The sequence below is a fragment of the Canis lupus genome, chromosome 5 (genome assembly GCF_048164855.1).
Source record: "Canis lupus baileyi chromosome 5, mCanLup2.hap1, whole genome shotgun sequence".
Lineage (NCBI taxonomy): Eukaryota > Metazoa > Chordata > Mammalia > Carnivora > Canidae > Canis > Canis lupus.
In genome coordinates, this window is record NC_132842.1 from 70,347,751 (window position 1) to 70,373,598 (window position 25,848).

A 25,848-nucleotide genomic window follows, 5' to 3' on the forward strand; every position below is an offset into this window, starting at 1 on the left:
CTCTGCCCTCAACCTTTTCTGGGACTTTGGGCAACTGGTTGCCTTTCTTAGGCCTCAGTTTCCCCATCTGTAAACCAAAGTTGTGACCTCTAAGCTCCCTCCTGCACTCATATCCTCCCTGACCCTCAGTGTCCCCCCTGCCTGTGACAGCCACTTCTGGTTCCCCACAAGACCCTGGCCCCAGGCCAGTTGCAGACCCCTGCCCTAGTCTCTGACTCCAGACACAGTCACTGACTCCTGGATCTGGTAGTATCTGGTCTCTTTAGGCCAATGGAGATAGTACAGCCCCGAGAGGGGACAACACACCAACTAAGCAGCAGAGCCCATGCACAGGCTATGTCTTCCTGCCAACCCCTGGCCCCCCCACGCCTCTGAGGCCGTGCCCACCGTCACTGCTTCTGAAGGACAAGCAGCACTCCGTCTTTCTTGGGAAGCTCAGAACCCACAGCCTGGTCCCCATCTTTCCTTTGGCCACAAATGAGAACAAGTCTGAGGACTTTGACATCATAGCGCTCATCTCTCATTGTTCAGATGGGGAAACTGAGACCCAGACAGGTAGAGCAGCTGCTCCAGATCACTTAGCCAGGTGGCATCAGGAGCTTCCTGACCCTCACTTCTCCTTTCTCCAGCACTCCAAAGCCTGCTAAGCATCCAGAGGCCCTGGCACCTGAGGGCCCTCTCTGGGGCCCCTCCCTTTAGCCCAGGGACCCAAGGTGTGTTCGTGCGCGGTGCCAGCTCCCAGGGATAGAAGGGCAGCCCGGGGTGGGGCTCAGCCTGCTGTTTGCCCTAGCTGCTGACACCCATCCCCACCCTATCCCTCCACCCAGGCCCCCAGGTTGCAGTAAGAGCAGATGGGGGTGGGGCAGCCCGGCCCACTGAGGCCCAATCCGGCGCTCTTCACAAGGGGCCTGCTGGCCCCCGGATCCACACAAGCAGAGACTGGGCACCTCCTCAGCTTCCATCGGTACAGCAGCTCCCTCTCGTTTGTTTTAAGTCCTGGACGTCCACTAAATGTTTATTTGAAGACAGGCCCCTGGTGTAAAAGCAGCTCACTTGCCCACCTGCCCTCCCCTGCTCCATTACCCAGATGTGGAGGCTGCTTCAGAGGGCAAGCAATTTGTCCCAGGTCACTGAGCAAGGCAGTGAGACAAGTGAGCCTCGCCTGGGACCTGGTCTCTCGCCACCACCCAGCTGCCTCTCCTTCCCCCCCAAAGGCTGCCTTTTAGGTCTTCCCCTAAGCAGAGCCTGGGGGGGGGTGGCTTCAGGCAGGTTGGGGGCTGGGGGCTCGGTTGGAGTTTTCTATGGGGGCCTAGGTGGTGCCCTGTGAAGGGGACAGAGAAATGTCTCAGGCACAGCACCTGACTATGGGGAGAATGGGTCCTTCCAAGGTGAACTCTAGAACCTCACCCCTCACTGTAAGCTCCTTGTCTTCCCTAAATCTTATCGCTCTGCCTTCTCCCTGAAATGGCTTTATCTATTTCCCAACCCTTTCTGGGCTCTTTTCCTCCCCCTCCCACATTAGCTCTCTGGTCCCACCCTGTTTTACAGTCACCACTAGCCTAGGAACAGGAACAGGCCAAACGAGGGAGAAGGTGGTACAGAGCTGCAATGCATCCCCTTTTCTGGGAGGGGCCACACAATCGCCTTCCACGACCCACCCCTCCTGGGCATTTAACCCTACAGGTGCAGCCCAATTTCAGAGCCAGGACTAACATATCATCTCCACAGCCACATGGCAGGAAGCAGGGATAAGTGATCTCCAGCATCTGGGTGGGAAGACCCCGGTGCAGAGAGAGGCAATGGTGGCTGGCGGCCTGAGGCCATAAAGCAGCTCCCTAAGCCCTGCTTCAAGCCCCCTTGACTCAAAGCTAACCACCTCCTCCTGCTTCTGGGGGATCTGTTGTCCAGTGAGCAGCTCTGGGCTGAGCTGCCTCTGGAACTCCTGAGTCTAAGGGGTATCTTTTCTTGGGCCGTCTGTTTGTGAATTCTCTCCAAAAGCAACCTTTTTTTCCCCCCAGGGTCCCCATGCCCTGTTCCCAGCATCCTTTGCCTCAGCTAAATCATAGATGTCAGGGACGGGGGCTGGAGAGTCCTAGCTGCCATAGCCATACATCGGCCCCACTGGTCACCTCAGCTCTACCAGGGGACTCGAGCAGAGCCTGTCCCCCTTTTGTCACAAACTAAAGACAGCTCCAGACCTCACTATGTACCAGGCTCTACTCTAAGACTTGGCACATTAGCTCACTGTACCTCAATGAGACGTGGAGGCACAGAGAGAGTACGTAATCTGCCCACAAAGCTGGTAAATGGGGGCGCCTGGGTGGCTCAGTTGGTTAAGCATCTGCCTTTGGCTCTGGTAATGATCCCGGGGTCCTGGGATTGAGCCCACATCGGGGTCCCTGCTCAGTGAGGAGCCTGCTTCTCCCTCTCCTTCTGAAGCTCCCCCTGCTTATGCTCACTCGTGCTCTCTCTCTCTGTCAAATAAATAAATAAAATCTTAAAAAAAAAAAAAAAAACACCTGATAAGTGGTAAGGTAAGACTTTAGCCCAGGAAATCTCATTTCAGAAAGAAACTTTTAACCACCGTGTCATGGACTTCCTATCCCCTGATGGCCATCCTCTCTGTTTCCTAGACTTGCAGGCAGGCCAGAATAATGACCATGTTTCTCCATCTCGCTTGCAGCTATATGTGGCCAAGTGCCTAATTTCTGGCGGAGAGATGTGTGCAGCTTCCAGGTCATGCCTTTAATTAGGAGAAGAGTGTCCTCTCCGCTTCCCCTGCCTGCTGGCTGGTGTGGTGAGAGCCTGGGATGGCTGCCACAGCCTCCTAACTGACCAGTGACCAGTCCAGCTTCCACACAACAGCCAGGAATTACCATGCTCCAAGTCAGATTGTGATGCTCCCCTGCCCAAGCCCTCAATGACTCCCCATCGCCTTTGGAAGAACGGCCAGACTCCTTGATGTTGGGCAAGGCCTCCTGTCTGGACTGACACCATCTTCTATCTTGTCACTAGCCACTTTTATCCCCTGCCTTCATCACCAGGAAAATCTCATCCTTCCTTAACTGTCTTTTCCTGCTCTGCCTTCCCAATTTCTCACTCTACACTCAGCAGACTCCTAGGTATCCTTCAAGCCCAGTCTGAAGTGTACCTCCTGTGTGAAGCCTTTCCTGACTGTCCTAGCAGAGTGGGTGGCTCCCTCCTCTGGCCTTCCGTGGTCCGTGTGCAGTCTGCATGTGAGACAATGACAGCCGTTCTGTATTGTCATAATCTGTAGACACATCCACCTCTCCTCTCTCTCTGTGAGGGTGGGGACCGATTTTGGGCCATCTGCTGGTTGTCAGTACCCAGCACGGGTCCAGGCACCAAGCCAGTGGCAGTTGAATTCAATGAGCAAAAGAGGAAGAAAGAGAATGTATATGTGTGCATGTCCTGAGCTGGCTGGAAGCCCAGGCCAAGGAGACAAGGAGGTCATCTAGAAATAGCCACATCCCTGGGTCTAGACCAGACCTGGTCCCCAGATAAACTGGCCCTGAGTGAGAGGGTAGAGGGCAGTGGAGACCAAGGGCTATGACTCAGGCAGGATGCAGCCCTACTGCCCTCTGGGGTCTGCTAGCCAAGGCAGATGGGCCCTGCCTGTTAGTGGATAGTCTTGGCACTCAGACCTCAGTGACCTTCAGTGACCAGTGAGTATTTCAGGCTAGGACTGAGCATCACCTGCTCTCTTGGCCCCACAGCTTGTAGGGCAAAGGGGAGCCTGCCAGCCTACCCCCCAAGGAAGCAACAGGATTGGATCAGGGACATTGGAAAAGTTTGTCCTCTTCTGGTTCTTGCCCCACCTCACCCTCTTCCACACTTGGAAGTTCCCTTCCTGAACCACCAACTGCCAGAGCTTGAAGGATTAACGGGTTCATCTGGCCTAACCTCCTGCCATGGAGCTGAGGGCGCTGAAAGGAAGACTGGCCCAAGGTTACAGAGCAAGGGAGGGCAAAGATTACCCTAGGGATGGGCAGTATGGAATAGTGGTCGCCGTACAAGATCTAGGGCCAGGGTCCTGGGTGTACATCCTGGCCCTCCCCTGTAAACGGAGGGTGGGAACAAAAGCATCTGCATCCCTGGGCCACTGGGAGAATTATAACATTAAAGGCTGCAAGCTGCTGAACCCAGGGCCCAGCACTTCCTAAGAGAGCAATCCATTTATGCACCACACTGCACCGCATATGAAGGCTCTCCTACCCTCACGATCTCATTTGCTCCTTCCTCCAACCCTGCATGATGTACATTACTATTCCCGTCATGCAGAAAAGGGAACAGGAACAGTGAGATCGACTGGCCAAGCACACATGGCTGGTATCATGTCTCCCAACTGCCCTGCCAGTGGTCTTTCCACCTCTTCCTCCTGGCCCCTGACAGCTCATCCAGTGACTCATCAAGTGGAGAGAGTGACCATCAGCCAGTTCTTGCCTCCTGATGCCACCCTAGGCTCTTCTGACCCCTGTACTGAGCGACATCATTGCTCATCTGACACCACCCGTTCCTGACCCTGGTCCCATCCTTCTTATCTCTTGGTTTTCCCACCTTCCACTTCTAGGAGGGCTCCTCTCTCACCATAGGCTCCAGTCCTGGTCATCCCCAAGTCCACTCCATTCTTCCTGTCCATGGCTTCTTCCTCTTCCTATCTAGTGTCTTTGTTTACTACAGAACCCAGAGATGCTGCTCCCCACTGGTCCCAGCCAACCCCAAGATCCCAGGTTCGAAAAAAAGCCAGAGCTAGGCTGACAGCCTTGACTGTATACCTGCTTTCTAGAATACACCCGACCCCAGACTCCTGAGTCCAAGATCCATTCTCTGCCAGGTCTTCTGCCAAGGCTTGCCAATCAGCTCTCCTCACCTAAGGACACATGGTGGTCCCCTGTCCACACCAACTAGGCTCATCTGGTCTCCTGGAGCTGCCTGAGTCATTCCAGAATCTTGAGCAAGCTGTTCCTGAATGAAGTGTCCTCTGAGGAGTGACCATTGAACCATCTGTTTGGTGCCAGGTCACATGGCACATGGACACACCCCAGACCTCAGGGTGGTGTGAGGTGCTGTTTTATAAACATTAGGTTTCCCTTTCTAATTATGCTTTACTTAATCTAATATTATTTGTAGCTTTGTGGAGGCAAGTTTTTCATCTGATAGAGGGGCAGTGGGGAAGGAGCCAGGGGCAGCCCCAAATCTGGGGTTTGGTTTGATTAGTTTCTGGGAATGGAGCTCCCAGGAACAGAGCTACTGAAGGGGAGTCTGGCTGGCTCAGTCGGCAGAGCGTGCCAACTCTTGATCTTGGGGTCATGAGTTCAAACCCCATGTTGGGGGTAGAGCTTACTTAAAAATAATGATTAAAAAATAAATAAAGAGGGGATCCCTGGGTGGCTCAGTGGTTAAGCGCCTGCCTTCTGTCCAGGGCGTGATCCTGGAGTCCTGGGATCGAGTCCCACATCGGGCTCCCTGCATGGAGCCTGCTTCTACCTGTGTCTCTGCCTCTCTCTGTGTCTCTCGTGAATAAATACATTTTAAAAAATCTTAAAAAAAAAATAAGAAACTATTAAAAATAAATAAATAAAGAGAGCTACAGTTGAGATCCTGGCTACACCTATGCGCTAAGAAAGCCAATTCTCACCTGGGAGTACTTGGAGCCCCACCACCCACTGGAAATGACCCCGTCTCATTGGCCCTCAGGGATGGAATGAGAAAGCCAACACAAGACTGGATACTTCAGCAGGAGAAAAGTTAAGAGTCATAGGAAAGGGGGGCCAGGGGCAGAATTTTCAAACAGAACAGGAAGAGGACAGGTGGTTTTCTTCGCTCTAGAGAGACTATCTCCTCCACAGATCCATGGCCTGGCAGGCCCTGTACTAGGCTCCGTGGACAAGGCGGACAGCCACAACAATGGGGTCCTGGCCCTCGCAGGGCTTCCAGTGTAACAGGAAAGGCGGACTCCAGGCCAAGCAAAGACACGGCTTCTGGCCAGCCCTTTCCTTTTCACTCATTGAACAACTAAACTCATTAAGCACTTGCTGTGTGTCCTAGCCATCATCCTGGGTGCTGCAAATACTGTGGTGAACAAGACACACAAAACCTCCCTGCCTCAGTGTCAGACTGCAAATTTTAAGCAATAGTAATAAAATATTACCTGTTTTTTTTGTGTGTGTGTGAAAAAAAATGACCACATGAAAGCAGCGTCAGTGCTCTGATAGGGAGGATGGGGCTTTTTAAGCTGAAGAGTGAGCAGGAGTAACTGCAGAGTGGTGGCAGTGTAGGGCTGGGAGAGGCGGGCGGGGCCGGAGCCTGGGGGTTGTGGAGGGCCGCAGCCTCAGGGGAAGGAGGCTGAGAAGAGGAACAATTAACCTTTGTAATGCATTCCCAAGCTCATCCTGCCTTATCTTCCCAGAGTCCTTGGGAGGTGGCTGGGTAGGAATTGTGATGTGCTTTTACTCAGATAAAGAACTATAGACCAGAGAGATGGTGACTTGCCCGAGGTCATACAGCTGGTCTGTAAGTAAGCACCGGGTTGGAAGTGAAATCCCACTCCAGAGCCCCTAAAGCTACAGGGGAGACAGATTTACTCTCTCACTCACACATTCATTTACTAGTTGTTCAATATTCCATATACTCATTCATTCATTCATTAATCCATATATTCATTCACTCATTCATTCACCCAATATTCCATATACTCATTCATTCATTCATTCAATATTCCTTCATTTACGCCTACTATCTGCCAGCCACTATTCTTGGAACAGGATTTCAGTAATAAATTCGACTAATCAAACAGATAGAGCAAGGCGGAACAGTTTGGCCTTTATTCTGCCAACAGGGAGGACAGCTGCTTTCTGGGAAAGCAGAGGTGACTGCCCCACAACTCTGAACTGGCCCCTCTCCTCCCTGGGCAGAGACAGCCATTGTGCTCCTTCCAGGGAGCATGTGCCACAGGCAGCAGTTTCTCAGAAGCAAACTGGTGTTGAGTAAATCCCTATCTTTTACCATCATTTGTTCTCTCAGCTCCGGAGTAGCTAGAACTCTTGGGGAACGAGGAAGTGATTTCCTAGTGGCAGAAAGAACACTGCATTCCTGCCACAGTGGCTGCAATCCCCCACCCAGCGAGCTCAGGGAGGGTGGGGGCTGTGGCTCTCCCCTAGACCCCCCACTGAGCCCAGCACAGTGTCTGGGCACAGGAGGTGCTTGATTAAGATTGGCAGAATGAATGGATGGATTATTGAAAGAGAGAAAGGGAGAGATGTGCAAACTTCTCTCTGGTATCTGAAGGCACTCAATTAAGTGAGGAGACAGATATACTTGGATCCTTTGCTGTTGATTCAATGTCTCAAAGAGCCTTGGCTAATTCATGTGTATCTCTGGGACAACTGCCCTGGGGAGACCCAGAGAGAGAAAGGAATCACCCTTCATTGAGTATTCATGTGTGTTAGACTTCCACATATCACCTCTTTTAATCCGCATGTCAACCCTGAGAGTAGATGGCCTTCCCCTTTTGGGAGGAAAGGAGAGGAAGGGGAAGTGAGAAGGGACTGGGTCCTAGTCTCTAGCTAGTAAGTGGCTGGCTTAGGATGTAGAACTAGGCTTCTTTCCAAAGATCCTGCTTCTGAACACATCCTGCACCAGGGGAGGCTGTGGAGGGTGTGTAGAGAAGGGTTAAAAGCTTGAGTCCATGGCAGAGAGCCGCACCACCACTACTATCCAAAGAAAAAATTCTCAGTTGCAGGTACTGGGGGTGGGGTGAGGCATGGGCAGTCAGCATTCACAGACTAGGCCCTGAAGGGGCGAAGGAGGGTCTCCATGTCCCTGGGTCAGTGGAGGCTCCAGCTCAGCCTCCTTGGCCTCTACCTCCCACATCTCTCCCCGTGCCAGCAGCACATCCCCTATTTGAGATGTCCAGATGGCAGGGAGGGTCCAGGAAAGAGCCAGAGATGCTGAGTAGGCCTCCCTGCGTTCCCCCGAGCCCCGCCCATGGCCCCATGGATCATCCGGTGCAGCTGGCCCATCTCATTGGCTCTCTCATGGTTACTCAGCTCTCCTCTTCTCCATCTTCCCAGCCGGTGGTTGCCATGGAAACACAGAACAGTGACATCATCATAAGGCGAGGGCTGGGGAGATGCTGCTCTTGGCAAGGACTGGTCCTGCTGCCTGCCAGATGTTGTATCTACATCTGGATCTGCCAAGGGCAAGAGAGAGGGGCAGGAAGAGGGAAGGGCTCGAATTCTTTCCCCTTGCCCCTCATTCCCCAAGGTGGTGAGTAGAACAGGGCAAGGAGGATGCAGGTAATGAGAGGAATGAGAAGGTGTGCAGTGCACACTTGGGAGGGAGAATGAAAGTCCAGTGGAAAACAGAGTGTGGCTTAGGAGTTCACTTCAGTGACCCAGATCGGGGTGTGGTGGGGGGTTGGGGGTGGCGCAGCAAGGCTAGTGGGTCTAGGCTTTGTCTCCATAGTGCTCGGCCAAGGCAGGGCCCGAGAGAGGGGGCAAAGGACTTTCCAGCAGTGTCCCCCCGCCCAATCCATCCTTTAGATTTCTGCAGCCCCTTCCTCACCACTGCAGCAGGTTCTAATCCTGTCTCAGAAGCAAGAAAACTGAGGATTAGAGAAGCCAAGCCATCTGCTGTGGGTGGCCTGGCAGGTGAAGGGCAGGGCTGAGAGCAGGTCGGAGAATCCTGCACTGTCCGAGGACAATAGGAACAATAACAGCAGTGGCAGTGAGCATGAAGTCCACCATGCTCAGCATTTTAAATGCATTATCTCATTTGATCCCCAAATACCACTAAGGAGTAAATACTGTCATTACCTACATCTGCAAGATGAAACTGAGACTCACAGTGGCTTAAGTGAATTGCCCACAACCACACAGTGAGTATCCCAGGGAATCAGAACTGGCACACAGATCTACCTGCCCACAGCTACCTGCCCCCACTCTGGCTCTCCCCATCAGCAGTGGTGGCATAAGGACCATGTAGGGTGACAGCTCTGGCCACCGGGCCTCCAGCTACTCAGTCCTTGAGAGAGGAGGCTCAGTGTCTAAATGTTGTGACCTTGACTTAGAAACCATCCCACTCTCCCCCCTACCCTCCCTTGCACCTGTTCCAGCAATGAGGTCACCAGGGCTCCATGCCCAGCCCTAAGGCCTGTCCCTGTAGCTTTGGCAGAAACAAGCCCCTGTCTTCTGGCAAGTGGACATGTCCCAAAGAAACAAGACCTTGGGCAAGAGAGGGCTCTTCCTCCCTGGCTTCCCCAGAAAGTCAGAAGTAGGGGTGGATGCTCTCCACTTCCACCTGGAGAAACAGAGGCCAGGCAGGAGGGTCCACCACACTGTACCCAAGTGGCAGAGCTGGGGAACCCTGGGGCTAGTGTGCCTGCGGCTCTGTCAAGCCTCCCCCCGCCTCCTCTGGACCTCTGCTGGCTGAGGTTCAGCTGGGCACCACTTCCTTCTGCAGGGCCTCCTATCTGTTAGGCATCCGCTTACCCCTCACTTCCTCTGGGAAGTCTCCCCTGAACTCCTAGATCAGGACAGGTCTCCCCTCAAGAGTCACATTAGTTCTGTGCCTGTGTACACAGAAGTGAGCAATGGGAGTATGTCTCATTCATAGTTGTCTCTCCAGAGCCTAACCCCAGGCCGGGCAAAAAAGTAGGCAGTTATTAATAACCAACCGCTGGATTAAGAAATGAATGGACTCCTCCAGGCTTCAGTTTGCTCATCTGTAAAACAGGGGTAATTATAAAGCCTACTTTGTTCTGAAAACATGGACTTTGTTCTGAAAGTTCAATGAGAAAATGTACTTTAAGGCTCTCAGCATGAAATAAATATCAATACAAGGTGATCTTACTATTAAAAGCGCTTTGTAAAAAAAAAAAAAAAAAAAAAAGCGCTTTGTAAAGTGTCCACCGCAAGGGAGGCTGTTTGAAGGAAGTGGGTGACATTTCGTGAAACTGCAAGAGGCCTGCCTGTGTGCAGAGGTCAGGGAAGGGAAGCAGGTGGGGAACTGCCCTGGGGCCTGTAAGAGCATCTGGAGGGACAGAATTTCTGCAGGAAGGTGTGGGGGGAAATTACCTGATGAAATGCTCGGCCCCACACTCTGGTCAGAGGACCCCAAGGTGAGGGGGAGGAGCATGGCAGGGCTGAAAGGCGCGCAGGCGGCCTTCCACAGCGAGGGGCGAGCACGTGCGGGCGGGAAGGGCAGGAAGGGCAGGGCGGGATGCGTCATGCCCTCTCCTCGGGCGGGCGGAGGGCACAGGGGCAGCTCAGCCGCGCACGGTGCCCCTGCCGACTTTTCCCGCCACCGGCGAGTGGGGAGTGGCGTGGGGAGTGGTGAGACAGCCACTGCTTCCGGGGCCAGCCAGACCGGGCTTGCAGGCTGGGTTCCAATGAACCCTCGCCTCATTTCCTGTGACCTTGCAAGCTCCCCGCTGCGCCTTGGACTCCTCACCTGCAACCTGAGGACCAAGATGCCTGCGCCACGGAGAGCCAGCCGAGCTGTCCCGGCGTGGGCATCAGCCCAAGGGCGTTTCCTTTCATCTCTAGTCTCCCATCTCTGCTCTGACCCCCAGCTTGGGGAGACACTGGGGGACGACGATGTCGGGGGCGCGCGCCCTAGCTCGCGGGCACTGTGCCCCCGGCTGCTTCCTTCTCGGATTGCGAGGAGCGCCTCGAGGCCAGGGAAGGGAGCAGGTCCTGCCAGCGCGGGGCAGGGACTCGGAGGCCGGGCCCCCGCGCTGACGCAGGCGAGCCAGGCGCCACTGGCTGCCCCCTCCCGCCTGGCGGGTCGGGGGATGGGCTGCCAGCTCCCGGCGGGTGAGCGCCAGCGGGAGGCTTCCTATTTCGGGAGCTGCGGGTGTGGGCCACGCCTCGCCACGTGACACCGGGGCTATTTAAGGCGGCAGCGCGGGCTGGGAACCGTGGGTCCTGGAGTCCTTGCACGCTTCTTTGTCGCCTGCTTTCTCGGCCTAGCCCAGCCTCACCATGGTGGACGCTTTCGTGGGCACCTGGAAGCTAGTGGACAGCAAGAATTTCGATGACTACATGAAGTCCATTGGTGAGCGTGACTCGGGACCCCGTGCGCGGCCCGGCGCAGCGTTCTGGCGCTGGCTAGTACCCTGCACGCCTGCTGCGTGCGCCCCTGCTGCTCACGGCTGGGGGGTAGGGGGACGCGGACCAGGCGGCAGCCTGGGTTAGGGCACGCGAGGCCGTTGGAAGGGGGGCTTTCTGGTCTGAATTCGGCCAGAGAGGGATTCCCAGGTAGGGAGGGGCAAGGCGGTAGATGTGCCTGCCGGTAGATGTTGGGGCGGGGAGGCGCTTTCGAGGAAGAGGATCTGGAGATAGATGGGTTTGTATAAGAGAGCATCCATCGCAGAAGGTGGGAGGCTAGCCGGAGGAGGAAAAAAAGAGGAGCACGGGTGGTTTTGGGATTGGAAAATGTGAATACAAAAAGGGAATGGGGTGGATGGGGAGTGTACTATGGCATAAAGAAGTGGAAATTCCTAGGAGGAGGGAGATGGAAATAGGGGAACAAGGGGTGAATGGGATATGAGGAGGCAGTGAGATAGGGGCTCCTCACGGTTAGCAACAACCCCTGCCCCTCATGTTGAACTAGAGAAAGGATGGTTGCTGGAGGATGCCCTCTCACCATCCAGTCTGTGACCTTGTGCTGCAGTGGTGTGTAACCAGGCTTTAATCACTGCCTAGTGGTAGGGCGCCGCAAGAGGACCCATCACCTGCTGGTTCAGCCACTTGTTGGGGCGGGGTCTGGTGGGGAAAACCACTGGGCTCCCAGGGTGCAGCAGGGTCTTGGAGGAAGGCCAAGATCTGCTAAAGACAGGGAGGGTCTTTGGTCTAGGAAGGTGTGGTTGTTTGGAATAAAGAATAAAGATTCAGACTCCTTAAACATGAGGTCCTTGGAGATCCCTCCTGTTTGCCTAGTTTGACAGATGGGGAGACTGAGACCCAGAGAGAGAAACTGGTCATATAAACCCCATGGCAGGGCAGATATGAAAACCTAGATTTCTAGATCTGCAGCCCAGAGTAGTTTCCACTATAGACCCTGGGGGTGGGAGTGGTAGGAACTGCTAAACTAATGATTGACCTCGGCCCTTCCCCTCCTCAAATGGGCTTAGATGAAAAAGGTGATACCCTTTCTCTTAATTCCCAGCTATGAGATTATCCTAGTGGCCCAGGCTGGGACAAGGAAACCAGAATATTGTTCATAGTTGAGCTACATTCCATGCCTTCCTACCAGGGAAGGGGGGCTGATTCTGGCAAACACCCAAATAAGGGGTTCCTAACCCTTTCCTGAAATAGGAACAAGTGTTGACTTTTGGGGTCACAGCTCTCATGCCCCCACCATAGCATGCTGGGTACTATGCCTACTGACTCCAGGAAAGTAGCCACTCTTGGAGCAGTGGGCCCTGGGCAGCTGTTGGGAAGTTGGGATGCCCCTCCTCCCAAAGCGGACATTCCAACTGAAGTCCTGTGTCCCTGAAGTGAGCTGCAACATCCTTATCACACTTGTTCCCTTATTTTGACCAAAGGGGCAAATTTGAGCTACAGGGCTGAGAATACATCCAGCCTGCTTTTCTCCATACACAGATGGAAAGGATGAGAGGTCCATGGAGGAGAAAAGATCATCCTCAGCTCTCTGTAAATAGCTTCCACTTCATTTCTAAGTAAAACCCACTCTTTCGGATCCCCCAAAATTATCAGCCCCATTTTTTGGTCTCATTTTCTCTTGACTCAGTCCCTCACTCACCCCCACAGTGGTTTCCTTTCTCAAACACACCACACCTCTGGGTAGGTCCTTAGCAAACAGAGCTCCTTGTATGGTGACAAGGCCGTCCGTACAGGGGAGTGGGATCAGCCTGACTCACTCTGATAGTTGGGGCTAAGGCCAAGTCCCTTACTGGCCAGGGCAGAAGCTGCCCTCGCCCCTCTAGTTTTAGACCAAGCTCCCTCAGGGGGCAGAGAGACCCAGCCTAGTTAGTACCAGTGATCACAGGCCCACCTGGTGGCCTCAGTGCCGGGAGGAAGCACATGCTGGAAGAATGGCCCCGGAGGAAGAATGAACAAGTTCTGGAGCCTAGATTCATACTAGGTCCATCACTCCCCCTCCTCCAAAATCAAAATCTTTGACTTTGGGCAAAATCACCTTTCTCCAAGCCTAATTTGTGAAGTGGGGAAAATAAAGCTTACTGTTCAGGGCTGTTATGTGTTCTAAGCATTAAGTGAAAGGACCCATGCGGGACATGGGCTAAGAACCTAGCTTCCAGCAAGTGCAGTGTATGTAGCCTGGCACGCCAGTTCGCCACACTGGGCTGCTTCTGCCTCACCTCTACCCTGTGACACAGCTAACCACAGCTGCTGGGGGCAGAATGGCAGGCAGTTGTGATGGGAGGTTGGAGGCAAAAGGCCAGATCACGAGGAAGCTATAACCTGAAGGGGTTAAGGCTTTGCTGTTCTTTCACTCTTGCAGGACACTGAAGGCTTTGCCCAGCAGCCAGGGAAGAGTGCTTTGTTCCGGGATGGGAGGGGGGAGTCCCCTGAGGGCCTCAGACTAGGAGCCAGGAGACCTGGATTCGAGTCCTAACTGCATAGCTCTCAGGCCTCTCCTAAAGCTGTACACGGAGACACACTTTCCCTTCTGCCTACCTCCTAAGTCCTAGAGAAGAGGACTTGGAAATATCCCGCTGCCATACATAGGGGACAAGTACACCAGTGCGTTTCAAGGCAAAAACTTCCAAAGGTGGGAAATGCTTGTCCCTCAGGTTTTGGAAGGCAAAGTCTGCATTTCTCTTTCCTTAGCCTGTGGCTGGAAAACTCGAGGGTCCGGGAAAGGAGCCCTGTGCTCCATCCTTGGGAGACAGTATAGCTAAGCAGTTGCATGAGTTTCTTCAGTCAAACAGTTCTGGGTTGGAATTCCAGACCTGTGACCCTGGGCTTGAGTGTGAAGTGGAGATAACTACATCGTGCCTTCAAGGGAGAATGAAGGGCTAAATGAGGTAACACAAAGAAAGTAGCCTGCTCTAATCTCAGATCTGCCATGACTTGCTGTGGTATGCCTGTCCCTTAAACTCCTTACACCTCTCATCTGCCCAGTGAAATCAAGTGTCTCTTTGCCACACAGAGCTAACAGGAAAGCCGAATTTAAAAAAGAGCCGGAGTCTCTGGAAGTTCTCATACTCCACATCCCTATGCCCCACATCCAAGCCTGACAGTTGTGCAGAGATCCTCAACCCTGCCTTTCTGTTCCACTCATATGCTTATCCTCTTCCCCCTGCCCTCAGGTGTGGGTTTTGCTACCAGGCAGGTGGCCAACATGACCAAGCCTACCACAGTCATCGAAATGAATGGGGACACTATCATCATAAAAACACACAGCACCTTCAAGAACACAGAGATCAGCTTCAAGTTAGGGGTGGAATTCGATGAGACAACAGCAGATGACAGGAAGGTCAAGGTGAGTCATGAAAGGGGGTGTAGAGATTGGAGACCTTAAGACTTGCCACCCTATTATTGTACCCTGAGGGGTAGGTGATTTGGGGGGATTGAAATGAACAAGGTGCATAAAGCATGTGTGGTGCTGGGATGCCCCAGCCCTGTCCTCCTGCATTGCTCCCCCCTTGAGGAGCATCTGGGGCCTTTGGGAGTGGGCAGCACAGAACCAGGATGTTCTTCTGACCTCTCAGTGTCAACTCCAGCTCCAGCCGGGTGACGTTGTGCATGGCATGCAAGAGCTCTGGGTTTCTTTCCAATCCATAGACGGGAGAGTTATGTGACCATGGCTGTGACCTCAAGTACTTTAGGAACAATGCCCAGGAGGATTCAGAGCTCTTCCCTCTGAGTGAGCAGGTCATTCTGGCCTCCAGCAGCAAAGGAGGCAGCTAGGGACAAGAGGTGGAGACTACTCAGATGCTTCCTTTTTGTCAACATCCACCTTGGAGGTCTCCTTCCAGGCTTGGCCAGGGAGCCTGAGGAATTATTTCTAATTCTGCCGGCCCGCAGGCAAGAAAAGCTATGTTCTGGAAAGAGCGTTGTCTAAGATGTGTTTCTGTGTCTTCCCACGAAGACTTAGCCCTCTCCTCCTAAGGAGGGAGGGGACATCGACTTCTAGTCTCAGGGCTTGTCACCCTGTGGTGATTCTGTCTTTGCTGCCCGCCTCAGGACTCCCAGCCCCTGGGCCAGGCATGGCAGAGAGAGAACTAAGGGACTTGACCTCTAAAGGGAGTCAGTCCCTATAGCAGTATCCTCCAGCAGACCCTATTAGTCAGCCCCTCAGCTGTTTTTGCTTCTTTACAACTGCCTCAAGAAAGACACGATAGGGGCTGGTCTCCTTGTGGAGGAAGCTGGAGCCCTGTCCAGAATCAGTAGGAAGCTGGCAGCAGAGTTGGGATGGTACCAAAGATATCATTCTACCTTAGAGAAAGGTATCGGCCCTATCACATGCGTCTGTGTCCTTGACTAGCCCACCTTTTTGAGGGACAAGAACCCTAATTAAACAGTAGTGCTCTGGGATGCCTAAGCTGAAAATAATCTGTTCTGAATAGACAAAAAGCTTGGGGGAAGGACATGAGTAAGGTGGTAGCAAGGATGAACACCCACTCCTCATGCAGCCCCAAACATATACACAGCCTTCTCAGATTCTCCTACTGAACCTTGCTCAGCCAGGGTCCCCTAGCCTGACCTAGAGCCCCCAAATTCCTAAAGAGACGAGACCCAGGAAAGCTGCCAAATGAGAACCAGCTGATGCAGGCTGGCAAAGTCCAGAAGACTAAGTGGGCATCTGACCAGGGCTTTGGAACACTCCAAGGGCATCCGGTCCCTGGACCTGGCAGTTGCTGTCTACTTGTCAGCTGAAAGGGCCACATGATGTGGACCAAGAAGAGGTAGGAATAAAACGTGGGAAGTCTCATTTTCCAATACTTTCCATCCCCAAGGTCTGTTAGATGATATGTGTGGTCACCACTAGGCAGGAGAGTCTCAGGACTCCTCCTCACTGATCTTCCCCAGGGATATAGGATGGTAGGGCTCTAGGGCTATGGGTATCATTTAGAGGATAAGGTAAGTACCCATTCTGAAGGTTGGTAGCACTTCTCAGAGCCAGGCTGTCTGGTTCCACCATATTGCCTGCCTCTCCCTACTTGCCCAATACCTGGAGGCCCCTGCTCCAGTCAGGCAATCCTGGAGCAGAGCTGGAGGTGAATAAGACAGCCTGTGGGGCCAGGTTGGAAATAGGCCACCTGAGCGCTGAGGCTGGCACCATCATTAGTTTGGGGCAGAGGCGGAGTCCTCTGTGGCTCCAATGACTAGACACCATCTTGTCCCTCAGTCCTGGCTCAGATCACAGCTCAGGTCTCTACCCTCTTTCCACAGTCCACCGTGACGCTGGATGGAGGCAAACTTGTCCATGTGCAGAAGTGGAACGGGCAAGAGACAACACTTGTGCGGGAGCTAGTTGATGGGAAACTCATCCTGGTAAGATGGACAACTCTGGAGCCTCACCCAGTTGGTTACCATTATTGCCCTTTCAGTCAAGCCTGTTGTGAAAGCCAGGGTCTTCCCCTGGGAGTAATCAAAGGTAGAGGCAGGGCTAGGGTGGGATTAGGTAGGAATTTTCTCTGCAGTAGCTTTGTACTCACACAGGCCCGGGTTCAGATCTCAGTTTACAGGCTACATGACTTTGGACAAGTCACCTTCTCCAAGTCCCACTGTAAAATGGGCATTAACACCACCAAGATTGTGGGCTGCTTGGGTGGCAGGAGACCATGGTGCAGAGCACAGGGCATCACAGAGATGGGACAGAGGGCTACCGCAGCTGCTCCACAGCCTTAGTGTCCTCTTGTGTTGCTACCCTGCCCCACCCCAGGAGAGGTAGAAAGCAAGGCCAAATTGGATCACAGGCCCCCTAGGAAAGGCTCCCGTCTCCTCCCTCAGACTATGCTGCCACATAGAAAGACTCTGGGCAAGGACAGGCTGGTGATGGTGGGGCAATGACAGTTCAGTCCTTTCCACCTCATTCCAGCCTCATTGCCTCTCAGTACCTTCCATGCCTGGCCTACTACAAGTACCCTGATTGCAGCCTGGGTAGGAAGGGACAACCAGGCTGGCACATTGGTCTGTTTAAGGACAAACTTGGGGACTTCACTAGAAGAATGTAGCCATGACTGAACCACCCCCAATCTGAGGCAAAGAGAGCAGCCCCTTCAGTCTCTGCCTCCTAATTCTGTAGGATCTCAGGTTTTGGCCCCAGCATCTTCGCTACAGACCTTCTTGGGCCACTATAACCTGCTTTCTGCCTTCTTGCATCACCATGGGGGTAAGGAGCCCTGCAGACTTTAGAATGAGGTGTTTAGCTTTAGTGGGCCTGTGATATGCAGGACCAGCTACTCACTGGGCAGTCAGACTATGGTGAGACCATGAGCCTGGCTCTATGATGCTAGGCTGGATGATGGTGGCTCAAGGCTCTGGCACTACCCTAATTCAGGGAAGGAATGGAGAATTGGTAGCCTAGCACAGCACTTCCTGGACATTCTTATTCACCTATTTGTCTACGATGTACCAGGCACCATCTGAGGCACTAGAGGAAAGGTGCAAGAGAGAGACACCCTGAGATGCTGACCAAGTCAATTCACCTCTCACAGCTCCTTTTCCCAAATCTCTAACAGAGCAATTAAGTGCCCAATTAAACTAAAAGCTTGGTGTAAGTATTCGAAAAAAATACATGTAAAGTACCTGGCACGTAGTAGGTGGTTAATAAATGAATACTACTGGGATGAAGATAGAAGCTCTCTCCATCAGAATGGAGAGTGCCACAGTACCCTAGGAGCCCTCACCCCTGCCCTAACCTGGCTCTGTCTTTCCTTCCAGACACTTACCCATGGCAGTGCAGTTTGCACTCGTACTTACGAGAAAGAGGCATGACCTGCCCACTCCTTCACTGTCTGCTCCTCTGCCAATCGGCTAGCCCTGGACTCAGCACCGGATTGCCTCATTTTTTTCCTCTGGCATTTTGTATAAATCCGCCTTGGTTGGGTTGGGGAAATTCTTCTGCAGTCAGGTGGCACCAGCCTGGGTCCACTTCTGGCTCCTACTGTGTATGTTTGTTTTTTTAACTGCATCCGAAGGGTGCTCTAAGGTCAATAAAGCAGAGCCAAGGTCACCAAATTGCCTTTTTGCCTTTGGTGACATGACTCTGGGAATCTTGGGTTCCCTGGGTGTCGGAGAACAGGCAGAAATGACTGCCTGAAGGTCACTTAGACGCAGCCCTGCATGAGACTGAAATGGACAGTCTCCGGGACAGTGGTAGCTGGTCACTTAAGACACATAGTAATAAAACAGCTGTACCTACAATTTGCTTTTACACTGCCGCTCCGCATGGCCAAATGAGCTGGTCCAACCTGGAGTAATCAATCAGTGACAGGGTTTCCCCAGGCTCAGCTACTAAACTGTCACCTCAGGCCCATCCTGCATTGTATGCCCTTAGGTTTGGAAAGTTGCTCTTTGTAGGATGCCAGGATGCTGTGATCTCTCTTTCCAATTGAATGTAGGCTCAGGACACAGGATGCAGGCTTGTGCCTTAGAGGTGGGAACAAATGCCCACTGGCCAAGATGACTGCTAAGCTCCCATCTATGCCCTTGGCCATCCATGGTTACAAATTCTTACTGGTTCTCTAATCAGCTCTGGGGGAAGAGGTCATCTAATCATATGGAATGGAGGGCTTATAAGTGATCTCCTAAGAAGGCTATGACCTGTTGGTGCCTCTGGCTCTGTACCTCATCTGGGCCTCTCTCCAAGATCTGAAGTAACATATTAAATGTTTTTCTGTCAACTAATGCAGACTCAGTGACTTGTAAGTCTGTAAATTACCAAGGAAGAGGGATTATAGCAATATGAACATTCAGTAAATTTAAAACCAAACACACTTCCATTTATGCCAGGAATTTAAGCAGAGACCTGAAGTGGAACCAATTGACTCACACAGTAGTAAATACAAAGTAAAGCAATGATCTTGGCTTGAGCTATGTGGTTCAGGGGTCTGGCCGAGTGTCCCACATAAGCTCAGTCGCTGCAAACAATGGTTTTCGGGCTGTCCCTTGTAGCCTGGTAGAATCACACTGGGGGAATGGAGAAAGTGAGCACCACTTCTTACCATGTTCTCCCTCCGCCTGCTGGTCTCCCTCGGCCCCTGTGTCAGACGCCGCAGGGATCACTCACCAATCAGCCCAGGGCAGACCCGACGGCGGGGGGCCCATCACTGTTCTCCCAACTACAGCCAGACTCGCCTCCACAGCAGTACCTGTGGCTGCAGCCTGGACTCCCTTGCAGGAGTCCCGTGAATCTGGCTCTGGCAGTGGCAGCTGGAGAGGGTAATAGGACCTCCTGCTGAATGAAGGAAGTTGAGTGAATGAATGGGTGAGCTGCAGGGGTCACTTGCAAAGGGACCAGGAACGATAAGTTAACAACAACTCATTCAGGCAGATGCTTTGACATCTAACTCCCAAACCTGCCTGCTGCGTAAGGGGAAGCCATCTCCCTCGGGTGAAAAGTCAGTGGGGTGGGAGGCCATATTCACACTACTGAGTCTTTCCCGGAGCCAGGGCTTCAAGGCACAAGGCTCCTGGTTCCTCCTCCTCTCACCACCCCCTCTACTCTTTCCACTCTCACTCCTTGTGTTTCTTCTTATGCTTCTTCTTCTTCTTCTTCTTCTTTGCTGCCTTGCTGTCTTTTGATGTGTGCCTTGCCCTCTTGCCTGTGTCACTCTCAGAGTCTGAGCTGTCAGAGTCAGATGACTTCCTGTCTCTATGTTTTTTTTTCTTCTTTTCCTGAAAAGAAAATTTAAAAGCAATGTTGCATGTATACATTTAAAGTATCATGGCGTAATCAACAGGAGACCATTTAATAAATTATAATGCATTAATTAAAAAGAATAAGTTAAGAGGCGCCTGGGGAACTCAGTTGGTTTGGTGTCTGCCTTTAGCTCGGATCATGATCCCGGAGTCCTGGGATCAAGCCCCGCATCAGGCTCCCCGCTTATTTTTTTTTTTTAATTTTTATTTATTTATGATAGTCACAGAGAGAGAGAGAGAGGCAGAGACATAGGCAGAGGGAGAAGCAGGCTCCATGCACCAGGAGCCCGATGTGGGATTCGATCCTGGGTCTCCAGGATCGCGCCCTGGGCCAAAGGCAGGCACCAAACCGCTGCACCACCCAGGGATCCCAGGCTCCCCGCTTATTGGGAAGTCTGCTACTCCCTCTGTCCCTCACCCCGCTCTCTCATTCACTCTCTCTCCCTCAAATAAGTAAATCTTAAAAAAAAAAAAAAAAAGAGTAAGTTAAGTCTTCAGGTATTAACAAGACAATATGCCTCAAATGGGTGAAAGGACCAAGTCATGATACAGTATGTATTCTAGATTCTGGTGTGCTTACCATACTACATATGTGTATAATAATATATACACACATACACATTTACTCATACCTGTATATATTTAAAATACACAGAAAACAATAGAAAGGACACAAACTGGCAACAAGCTACCTCAAGAATGAATGAATGAATGAATGAATGAATGAAGGAAAGGATGGAGTCTTTTTTTTACTTCATATAATTCTGCCAGTTAGATTTAAAAAAAAAAAGGCATTCCTACTTTTATTTTTAAAAAGCAGAGGATATTAAAAGGTGGAAGGAAAAAAAAAGTGGAAGGAGTCCTTAGAGGTCATCCAGTTTACCTGGAGACAGTGCCTCACATGCCCAGGGTCACAAAATAAGGGGGTGAGAGCTCCAGGACCCTGGACTTCCACTCTGGTTTCTAGCAGAGCCCGCTGCCAAGGAAAACAGCTGCCATCAATTAGTAAGGCTCCAGCTATGTATCATCTCCAACACAACAACCTTTTAAGATTATACTGATAAAGAGAAAAGCCCAGAAAGAACTTTCTCCAAACTATAACCACCATACTGTGCTGCCAAAGTAATAACACAAACACACAAAAGAAGGGAGGCAGGTTCCTAGGCTTCTGTGTGGGGCTTCAGGCAGCTTTTAAGCAATGCATAACCTTTCTTTTAATTTCAAATATTTATACTGCCTCAATAAGGTTTCTAACAGAGAGAGATTAGGGGAGAAGAGAGAGACTAAGCTGAAGAGGCGTGGCTCCTGCTCCCCCTACAGGCTCCTAATCAACACACTGAGAGCTATTCGTTTGCCTGAGTGCTACACAAGGTCTTAGGAAACAGCCATAAGAAAGGAGGAACAGACCACCGAACTCGGCATTAGACCCAGACTTGAGTTCTGGCTCTGCCACTGCCAGTTACTATACTGTAACTTAGGGCAAGTCATTTTATCTCATGAGGCTCATGAGGCATACGTAGTCTCCTCAAATGTAAAATGGAGATGAGAACAGCACCTATGCCACATGTCTGTGGTGAAGATATAATGAGATGTTATTTGTGGCTCAAGAAGTTGAAAGCCACTTGCCCCAGATCCCATGGGCAGGGTTGGGGTTTGCATGCACATTACTGGAAATCTCTTGAGTTTTCCTCTGTAGCATATGGCCCCTCCTCCTGTAGAGCAGTGGCAGGCCTTGTGGTACATTGGTCAGCGCCAACGATTTTGGAATAAGAATAAAGTTCAAATTCCAGCTGCCACTTAATAGCTGTGTCACTTGGAATACAGACTTAACTTTAACTTTTTTGTTGTTTCTTTTTTAAAATATTTTATTTATTTGAGAGAGAGCAAGTGAGCGAACACAAGCAGGGGGAGCAACAGGCAGAGGGGAGGAAGAAACAGGCTCCCAGCCAAGCAGGGAGCCCACTGTGGGGCTCAATCCCAGGACCCTGGGATCATTACCTAAGCAAAAGACAGACACTTAACCAACTCAGCCACCCAGGTGCCCCAAGACTTAACTTTTTTGAACCTCTGTTTTCAGTAAACTACAAATAATAAATATTTACTTCAAAGGATGCCATGAGGATTAAACAAGATAAGTATTAATTATCAGGCACTTGGCAGTAGCTTCAAGTATTATTCTATCATTTCAGAGAACTCCCAGAATGTTCTGACCGTCTACCAAGTATCCACAGGAGATGAGTCAAAGGTTTGAGAGGAGATTAGACCACAATTCTTTCTTGAAGTCTCCAGTGGAGTAGGAAGAGGGGAACAAAGCTTCCCAGCCCCTATTACCAAGCTGTAGGAAGCACAGCTTGGGGGAGTTGAGAGCTAGCAAATCGCTGGTTTGGCTTATGGCACTATACCTTCCTAATGACAAGATCATGGAAGCCCATCACAGGATATAAGGCCTGGGGAGCCTCACCAGGTTCTGCCCCTGAGGTGTAGAGTCTGGCACATGGCCCCTCCAAGCTTGGCCCAGCTTGGATAAATAAATGAGGGAGGAGAGTAGGAATCTTTTTTACATCGAAATAGCACTTTAGTTTATCAAGCTTTCTGCATCCTTTATCTTGTAACAATAATCTGATAAGGCCAAAATCCAGGAATTATTATTCCCATTTTATAGATGAGAAAACTACAACTCAGAGAAGTAAACTGGGGTGATCAAGGCTCAGGTGACAAAACAGTGTGCTTCCTAACTCAGAGTCTGGCATTATTTCCACTTTCCTCCCTCTCAGAGATGCAGGTTCAAGAGGAGAAAAGAGGAAAACAAGTCCTAGGCTGTAATGTGGACTCCAGGTAGAAAGGAGGACTCAGTGAGGGGAGGAGAGGAAATGGCCTTCCAGACCTCAATCTCCATGCAGAAGCCCTTTCACAAGTTGAACAAAGAAAATCTAGTCCTCCAGCAGGTGGCGTTGGTCTCTTCAGCAACTGGGAGTTGGGAGGGGGAGAGATGGAGTAGGAGAGGTGATGACAGCTTCTGGTCCCCTGACTTCATTGGGGAGAAGTAAAACAGAAGATAAAGGGAAAAAAAAAAAAAAAAAAAAAAACAATTCTGGGTGTGAGCCCCTGCCAGACAAACCAGGAGGGTAATGGGAAAGAAGTCACTACTCAAACTGCTCTCCAGGAAAAACCAATGTCTGGTGACAGCAGCTGGCCCACTCATTTTCTCTTATTCTGCAGCAGGTTAGCAGCAGCCCAGCATGAGAAACACACACACACACACACACACACACACACACACACACAGAACTAGGAAAGGGGAATAACAGCAGGTAACATTTATTAAGTACCTAATTTTCTAGATGCTGAACTGGGCACCTTGCACACATACCTCCTCTACCTTTCACAAAAATGCAGTGGATATAATTATCCCTTATCTCCAGGAAAGAAAATGGAACTTCAAAGAGGCTGACTGAGATGAAGTGACTTGCCCACGTGGTAGAACCTGGATCGGACTCAAGCTGGGCCCAAAGTAGATGTTCATTTTAGCCCGGTCTACATTACAGGTAGCACCTAACTTAGTATCTCCCAATCAAAAGGCACTGATCTTGGCCCAAAATCAATTAAGCAAGCATTTATTCATTTTTATTTATTCTTTTTTTTAAATTTTTATTTATTTATAATAGTCACAGAGAGAGAGAGAGAGAGAGAGGCAGAGACACAGGCAGAGGGAGAAGCAGGCTCCATGCACCGGGAGCCTGACGTGGGATTCGATCCTGGGTCTCCAGGATCGCGCCCTGGGCCAAAGGCAGGCGCTAAACCACTGCGCCACCCAGGGATCCCTGTTTATTCTTAAGAATTACTCTTCAGAGGCAGCCCAGGTGGCTGAACAGTTTAGCAACACCTTCAGCCCGGGGCCTGATCCTGGGGGCCCGGGATGTGTCAGGCTCCCTGCAGGGAGCCTGCTTCTCACTCTGCCTGTGTCTCTGCCTGCCTCTCTCTCTTTCTCTCATGAATAAATAAATAAAATATTTTTTACTCTTCAGAAATGACTGATTCTCAAACTGAGAGGTTCACTGGCGTAAACTTTCGGGAAGTAAAACAGAATGTGATTCCTGGATAGAATTTACCTATAATGTACCAGTTTACCATGGCTTGGAAAGGTAAGACCAGAAGAAAAAGGTTTATCAATCAACTCACAAACATTTAATTTTACTACCTACAAAGCACTTTAGAGAACCACAGTTGCATCCAGTGTTTCTTAGGAGACCAGGAAAACATACCAATTTTTAATAGAATTCAGAGTACCCACTATCCCAGTGAGTAGTGGAGCCTGACACCATTTCTCCAAACCTGAGCCAACCTCATCAAACCAGGGAAAGAGTAACTCCTTGTAACTATATAGTATATTCATTTAACAAATATTTATTGAGTACCTTTTAAGAGCCAGGAATATCTATTAATTAATCTCTCTTAAAATAGTTGAGTGAAGTCAGAAATCAAAAATAATGAGCCTTCAAGAAACCAATTATCTAATCAAAGATAAAAATTAGGGATTCCTGGGTGGCTCAGTGGTTGAGTGTCTGCCTTCAGCTCAGGGCATGATCCCGGGGTTCCAGGATCGAGTCCCACATTAGGCTCCCTGCAAGAAGCCTGCTTCTCCTTCTGCCTATGTCTTTGCCTCTCTCCCTGTGTCTCTCATGAATAAATAAATAAAATCTTTAAAAAAAAATAAAAACTTATTAAGATACTAGGGAGTCAATGGCAGTAATGTAAGAAAAGCACAAAAAAACATGCCATTAACACACAGGGAAAAATCTACCATGTCTGAGGAATCTGAGGCTGGCTTCATGAAAGATATGTAAAGCATTATACTTCTGAAGCATGAATATGGCTTTGGCAGGTAGAATGATGGTGGTAGTGCTGATGGAAGAAGAGAAGTGGGGTGGGGGCCTTCCAGCCAGAGGGAAGACAGAACAAGGCAAATTCTTGAAATATCTTTCAGGGAGTGAAAAATCACATTCAGTGTAGCTATTTACTATGCACTGGATCCCATCCTTTCTCTTGTACTAAAAAGCCATGGATCAGAGCCCTTCTCTCCTGTATCCCCTCTTCACTGGCTCACCCCCACCAATAAACAAATAGGCGGTAATAGTTCCCATTGGAAAAAAAAAAAAACCCTCTGAACAACTTTAATCACATTGTCACCCTACTAGTCTACTGAAATAGCTCTTGTCCAAGTTACCAATGACCTCTACGAGGCCAAATCTGTGGTCCTCATTTACTTGATCAAAGAGTCGCATCTTGACACAGTCTATCTTCCATAGAACACACTCCTTCCTAACTTCCACCACATTCTTGTACTTCTCTGCTGACTTCCCTGGCTGTTCCTTTTCAGTCTCCTTTGCTAGGTCGTCCTCACCTCCATAACCTCTATAAGCTGGGACCCTTTGGGGCTCAGGTCCCCCAAGCCCTGCCTTCTCCCTATACTTACTCTCCAGGTGATCTCATATATTTACTTAAATGCCATATGTATGCACTGACTCCCAAATGTGTATCTCTTACCGCTGAACTCCAAACTATACCTCCAACTGCTTACCCTGGGGAGGTGCACATGGATAACTGACAGGCATCTCTATCCCCTCCCACCTCTGCTCCCTTCCAGCTCTCTTTCCTGTCTTCACTTTCTTTCCTTGCCTTCTGACCACCTAGTTTCCACAAAGAGTAATTCTCCCAAAAGAGAATCCAGATCACATCGTCCCTCTGGTCAGACTTCTAAAGACATCCATCTCCCTTTATTTTTTTTTATTTTATTTTTTTCCATCTCCCTTTAATAGGAGGACAGCTGCAGTCCTTGTGTTCTCCAGAAGGCCCTCCATGATCTGGTTTCCCCCTAACTTCCTCTCTTGTTACTCGCTTCACTCCAGCTACTCTGGCCTCCTTACTGTTCCTTAAACACGTCAAGCTCATTCCCAGCATCTGGCTATTA

The 25,848-nt window shown here is 50.7% G+C and overlaps 2 protein-coding genes across 7 annotated transcripts in view; one reads left to right on the plus strand and one right to left on the minus strand.

The window, feature by feature from the left end:
- The first annotated feature begins 10,748 nt into the window (after nt 1-10,748).
- On the plus strand, nt 10,749-18,197 carry FABP3 (fatty acid binding protein 3). The gene is made up of 4 exons (XM_072827399.1): nt 10,749-11,079; nt 14,321-14,493; nt 16,407-16,508; nt 17,901-18,197. The coding sequence occupies exons 1-4, from the start codon at nt 11,007-11,009 to the stop codon at nt 17,952-17,954; spliced, it is 402 nt and encodes a 133-aa protein (XP_072683500.1). The 5' UTR covers nt 10,749-11,006; the 3' UTR covers nt 17,955-18,197.
- A 742-nt stretch (nt 18,198-18,939) lies between these two features.
- ZCCHC17 (zinc finger CCHC-type containing 17) overlaps nt 18,940-25,848 on the minus strand; it is a 63,293-nt gene continuing 56,384 nt past the window's right edge. For all 6 annotated transcript variants that reach the window (XM_072827391.1, XM_072827390.1, XM_072827393.1 and 3 more), the window contains one exon: nt 18,940-19,856. In XM_072827391.1, the coding sequence (XP_072683492.1) occupies nt 19,834-19,856 (23 nt within the window). In that variant the 3' untranslated portion in view covers nt 18,940-19,833. The remainder of the gene's footprint in view (nt 19,857-25,848) is intronic.